Below are 6,000 nucleotides of genomic sequence, written 5' to 3'. Positions count from 1 at the left end.
GTGGAGAAAAATGTAAAAAAAATAGTCCTGATAAAACCCTTTTTTTAAAAAAAATATCAAGGATAAATCAATATTCTTATGACAATAAATTTATCATGATAAATTACATCAATATGATAAATACCTTATGGCTACTTACACCGACGGAAGGTGTTTGGTTAAACTGGATTTTATATAGGGGTATCATAGTAAAGGAGGCTAAATGCATGCAATATTTTTCATTAAAAAGAAAGAAAATCATTTTATTTCACAGTTAAGCACCACTTTGTGGTAATATAATCCAAACAAGTAACACTGAAGTTTATTGTTGGAAAACAACATAAGGAAATGTGCAATACTTCTGCCAAGGATGAGAAGTATATGTCAATCTTTTTTTTTAATCTTTTTTTTTCTCTCAATTTTCAAGAGAAAATTATGTTAAATGACAGTAGAAAAGACGATTCCCTGCTAAAACCAGAATAAGGACGCTTAAAGTCTTTCCATGGCTGGGAAACGGCACAAAGAGTGTTGATGTGAACTTAATAACAATAACCTGCCTAAGAACTGGAAGAAATGGGAGCTGGTTCACTAGGTGGCACCAAAGGTTCAGAAATCCTGAACGGATCAGAATCGGTGGGTGCAGACTGGAGAGATTTTATCAACAGACATGATAACTGTAGATGCCAGAGCAGATGAAGACCTCAGAGAAAATAACAGCGTGTTAAAGGATTAGCTTCCTCCTCACCTCCTTGTTGAGCCGGTCAAACACATACTGCTGCGTCAACACCTCTTGCCAGTTCCTGTTCACCTCCTCCCCGAGGTGTGTGTCCTCACACTCCTTCAGTTGAACTAACGCGGTCACCTGCAAGGAGAACACACACCGCACGCTGGTTCCCACAAACATATTACATCTAGATGAATAAGACGTGCAGCCACCGCGCCACAAAAGTTACTCCAGTCAAACTTTTTGTAACTTTTAGCTTCTTTATGAGCAGCAGAAGCTCCAATAATACACACACATACAGACCTGGGTGCTGAAGGCCTCCTCAGTCAAATCACCAAGCTCCTTCCCGTACGAAGCCAAGAACTCCTCAATCTTTAACTCCACCAACTCGGAGCTGGGGGAGAGATGAGAGCGGGGAGATATTAGAGGCTGTGGGTTGAATTTGATCCCGTTAGTCATTTATCAGCTCCACTCCCTCCATTTCCAGCGCCACGCAGATAAATTGTAGCTGGGGAATGGGTGAACAGTCAGATATATCATATCCCGGATCCGGGGGAAAGTGGTTAAGATAGATCGGATCTTTAAAGGGTAAAAATTGTGCTGCGGACTCACTTGAATTTAGTCGCCTGTGTTTCCACGGTGATAGAGAAACCCAGAACACCAGAGGTGTTTCTGCAGGTAGGGGAGACATGGTAACTGCAGAGGGAGAAACAAAAGACAGCGGGTAGGATTTGGAGAGAGAAACGGTTTGGGGGGGGTGCGGGGGAGAGAGAAATTCGATTGCTTCAAAGTCTCGCACAAATCCAGGCATGAAAAGTCTTTAAATTTATGAAAAACATCATTCTGGCGTTACAGCAGCACTTAGCACAGGTATAAACACATTATTGGCTTCTTTTGTATCCAAGAGGAAAACACAAAGAAATGGGATGTGCAGATGCAGACAGATTTGCTGGTCCCTTAACAGCTCCCAAAAGCCAGGCTTCATTTCCTCACAAAAAGCCAGAACCTATGTAAAGGTTCATCCCAATAAAGAAGAATATCCTTGAAAAGATTATGAAATTCAGCTACTGAAGAAAAAAAAAAACAAGAAAGTGAGACTCGTTTATGAAACCATTTCATCACACACATATTTTTAGTTTTCATTCGGGAAACTTTGATGATTATGACCTAAACATAATGAAACCTCAAAGTCCAATTCTTTACTATTTTGCATTAGATCCCTCCCCCTGACATATAACCATTTGAAAAACCTCCCGATTTTACAGATGTCCAGTAGTGACAAGTTGTAAAAGTCACAAATGAGTAATGTTGAAAAAATAAATAAATTAAAAAAAATAAAAAATAGGTTGTTCAATGAATTTATTGGATGGAAAATTCAGTGGAAGGAAAAATTGTGTAGTAAAAGTTGCACAAGAAACAAGGATGTACTCAACTGAGGTGATAGTAAATCAATACCAAGCATATTTGCCCTTATTCAACCTTTTCTTCGTTTTTTTACACTATGCAGTGTAAAAACACTGCACAGTATATACACTTGGGCTGCACAGTGGCGCAGTTGGTAGAGCTGTTGCCTTGTAGCAAAAAGGTTCTGGGTTCGATTCCCGAGTTTGCATGTTCTCCCTGTGCATGCGTGGGTTCTCTCCGGCTTCCTCCCACAGTCCAAAAACATGACTGTCAGGTTAATTGATCTCTTTAAATTCTCCCTAGGTGTGTGTGTGTGTGTGTGTGTGCATGGTTGTTTGTCTCTGTGTTGCCCTGCGACAGACTAGCGACCTGTCCAAGGTGAACCCAGCCTCTCACCTTGAACTTTAGCTGGAGATGGGCACCAGCACCTCCCGACCCCATTAAGGGACAAGGGATGTGCAGAAAATGGATGGATGGATATATACGCTTTAAAAAAATATATGACTTATTTCCCTTATTAAATACCTATACTTAGCAAGTCTTCATTGAGAGCAAAGTGGAACCAAGTCAAACTTCTTGTTTGTGTGAACCAACATGGCGAATAAAATATAATATTATACTCCTGTAACCTTTGGATTGCTCAGGATAAGTAGATGGTGCTACATGTTAAGAGTTGTAGATATGAAGTACAAAGATCATATCTTTGTGCCAAATTCTGTTATAGATGAAAGAAACAATCAGTTGCAACTTATTACAAGGATTATTGTAATTTATTTTTACATATAGTGGAGCAGTTATGTTTGTGTTTGCAGGTAATATTACTGGATAGATAGAAAAATAGGGAGAACGGCAAATTGGCTGCAAATCATGCAAGTGTTTTGAGGCTGCAGCTGAAACTCACCCCAGAGTCTCTTTAGTCCTGAGGAAATCAAAACAGGGCTCCTCCATGTGCATCTGAAAAACAACAACTCAGTCAGTACCAAAGGGGGTGAGCACCAGGGCTGATGAGATTAAACACGTACCACCAGCAGCTCCATCAGAGTGTGCTCCCTTAAAGCCTTGAGCCCAGACTGGAAGAAAAGTGCAATAAAAAGATGATGAACGCAAAAAAAAGAAACAAATGCTGGATGTTTTAGAGAAATTACTGATCCAGGGTTCCTGGGGGTTTCACCAATTTAAATTTAAAACCTTTTAAAACCACTATGAATAAAGTTTTTAAGACCTATATCATGACAAAAATGCTTTTTCTTTTTTTTTTCTTTTTTTAGGGAGGGATTGTGAAATTTCTACGGATTTTTTGTTTTCAAGTTTTTTTGTTTGTTTTTGCATTTTTTGGATGACAGACGCAAAACGCTAGCTAAATAGCAGGTATTAGCTGCTTGTCACTGACAACCTTAATCGTCTTGAAACACAGAGTGCAGCGAGTGATGATGTCTGCACACAACTCAAACTTTTTCTCGATACAAAAGTCCCATTAGAAAAACCTGCACTGTATTTAAGGCATTTTTAAAAATTCATTTAAGACATTTTAATGTCTTAATTGTATGAATTTAATAATTTTTACCCTGTGAGTTGACTTGTTACCTGGTAGTAAACGGTGACCTCAGAGTTGGCGTCCCCTTTGTTTAAGGACTTGACTTTGCAGATGTGATGCTTTTGAGGAAGCTCCACCACTCTGAACGTCACCGGCACCTCTGCTGACAGCTTGGAGAACTGCAGCTTACTGCCAGGAGAATAACAACGGGAAAAAACGGCGGTCAGCCAGGAAAATGCAGAGCAAGTGAAATAGATAAAGAGGTGAGGCATAGAGAGGCTGCAATCAAATCTATCTGATTTCAGGCCACTGGTGTTTTGCTTAGGAGGCCAATTAAGAAGAGCAGGAGCTGGACTTACTCAGTGACGTACTTCAGGAACTCCACCGCTTCCTGTGGAGGAAATGCAATAAGGAGTAATGATAAGACGGAGTCAGCGAAACAAAGACGGAGACGTCCAATACGATTTAAATTCAACTAAAGTGAACATCAGCAGATTTATTTAAGTCAGTCGATAGCAGCGTCAGGCGGTTTCTCTGTGGACTCACAGCACTACTGACGTTCCCCTGCACCAGCCCCTCGGCGAACAGCTCAGTCTTGAAGCTGCGGCTGAACTCCAGCAGGTCTTTGCAGGTCAGACCGGCCGTCAGAGCCTGGTACTTCTCCACCATGGACCAGCGAGAGTGCTCCAAGATCAGCAAACGCACATCCCTGGGAGGAGCAGAGAGGAAGCACTGGCAAGTCAGAGAATTTAAAAGGGTGAGACAGATGTGGAGGGCTTTTCTATTCAGGGCTGTCGCACGTTTCACCACTAGAAGGCAACGCAGACTTTGTGATGATTCATTTGGGGGTGGGGGGGAAGCAGAGGGAACTGAGGGTACATAACGTACTTGCCGAGTTTCTCGGGTTTAATGAGGATGTTGAAGTAGGTTTTTTTCAGCTGCTCGGCAAACATGCTGAAGACTTCATCGGAGGCAGAAAAATCAGCCAAGTGGTCGACAATCAGGTGAAATAGCAACTGCGGAGAGACACGTGGTCAGAGACAGTGAGGCTGAGAGATTCTCCCACAATCCCTCTGGGTTCTCAGGGATGCACACTGTACAAACTGTAATGTGTTCACTGGGTTTGTAAGTGAACTTAACTGGGGGTGAGCATTTATCATATTGTTTATCGTGATGCATTTCTTATTATGATAAGGATTTCATTTATTGTTGTGATAAATTCCAATTAACATTTTAGAAAAATGTCTATATTGTCGGGATTACCATTTTTTTCATTATTTGTTCAATTTTTTCATTATTTGTTCAATTTTTTTCATTATTTGTTCAATGAGAGGATCAATAATTGGAAACATTGTTAAATGCAGTTACTGTGTGCGTGTTATTGATACAAATCACACTTTTTTATGTGACTGGCATCCTAAAGAAGCACATTACTACTCAGAATGTGCTTCAAGAGCAGTTTTTGGGGGTTATTACTGCGTCATGCAGTCACAGTCAAACAGTTACCTAAAAAAGTCAAACAGTTTGTGTCGTCACTTTTATTGTGATCACAATTGTACCACAAAATATCACGATAAAACTTTAAATCCAAATCACCCACAGCTAATTTCAAGTAAAACACCAACACAAAGCAACACGTATTTGAAAAATAATACCTTGTTTTTTTTGTTTTTATTTTAAGTTTTACAAAAGCAAATCTGAAACATGTGACAAGCATTACTATTCAGCCCCCTTTACTCTGATGCTTCTAAATAAAGTCCAGTGCAACAATCAGCCTGCAGGGGTCACTTGATTATTAGTAAATGGTGACCCAAACTTAAAGGGAATCCATTAATTAGTGATTCAGGAAAGAGGCCTGGGGTAGCTGTGGAGGAGCTGCCAGGATCCACAGCTCAGGTGGAAGTATCTATTGAGGTGATTCACTGAAGGGTTTCAAGAAGAAAAACATTTCAAGAGTTCTGTGGAAATGTGTGGAATAAAATGCTTCAGTCCTATGAGATCCAAATTAAACTTTTTGGTGGTGGCAGCATGATGCTGTGGGGATGTTATTCTTCAGCAGGGACAGGGGAGTTAATGGGAACTTTTGGGAAGAACGACAGAGCCTGGCAGAGGCAAAAAAAATATCTTAAAAGAATGTGAGTTCTGGTTTTAGAAAGGCCTAGTCAAAGTCAAAAATTGAGTGAAACTGGAAATCTGGAGCTAAACTTAAAAACAGCTGTTTATCGATGGGGTTCAACCAATCTGTGAACGTTAGTGCTTCATCCTAAAGTAATTTCAGGCTCTAAATGTGCAAAGCTGGTAGTTATGCTCCAACAGAGTTAAAAATGTTTCTGCGCCGCCTCAGGGGAGCTGAACAAAA

General features: G+C 40.4%; 1 protein-coding gene across 3 annotated transcripts in view; it reads right to left on the bottom strand.

Moving 5' to 3' along the window:
- LOC103156364 (nardilysin-like) overlaps nucleotides 1-6,000 on the bottom strand; it is a 37,765-nt gene that overhangs the window by 3,652 nt on the left and 28,113 nt on the right. For all 3 annotated transcript variants that reach the window (XM_016664286.1, XM_007578373.2, XM_016664287.1), the window contains 9 exons: nucleotides 4,530-4,657; nucleotides 4,188-4,350; nucleotides 4,001-4,032; nucleotides 3,692-3,830; nucleotides 3,130-3,177; nucleotides 3,009-3,061; nucleotides 1,316-1,399; nucleotides 1,007-1,097; nucleotides 725-841 (listed from right to left, as the gene is read on the bottom strand). In XM_016664286.1, coding sequence (XP_016519772.1) covers nucleotides 725-841; nucleotides 1,007-1,097; nucleotides 1,316-1,399; nucleotides 3,009-3,061; nucleotides 3,130-3,177; nucleotides 3,692-3,830; nucleotides 4,001-4,032; nucleotides 4,188-4,350; nucleotides 4,530-4,657 — 855 coding nt within the window. The remainder of the gene's footprint in view (nucleotides 1-724; nucleotides 842-1,006; nucleotides 1,098-1,315; nucleotides 1,400-3,008; nucleotides 3,062-3,129; nucleotides 3,178-3,691; nucleotides 3,831-4,000; nucleotides 4,033-4,187; nucleotides 4,351-4,529; nucleotides 4,658-6,000) is intronic.

This window comes from Poecilia formosa, unplaced genomic scaffold (assembly GCF_000485575.1).
Source record: "Poecilia formosa unplaced genomic scaffold, Poecilia_formosa-5.1.2 Scaffold476, whole genome shotgun sequence".
NCBI lineage: Eukaryota > Metazoa > Chordata > Actinopteri > Cyprinodontiformes > Poeciliidae > Poecilia > Poecilia formosa.
The sequence above is the reverse complement of the archived record's forward strand: the minus strand, read 5'-3'. Positions and strand labels throughout refer to the sequence as shown.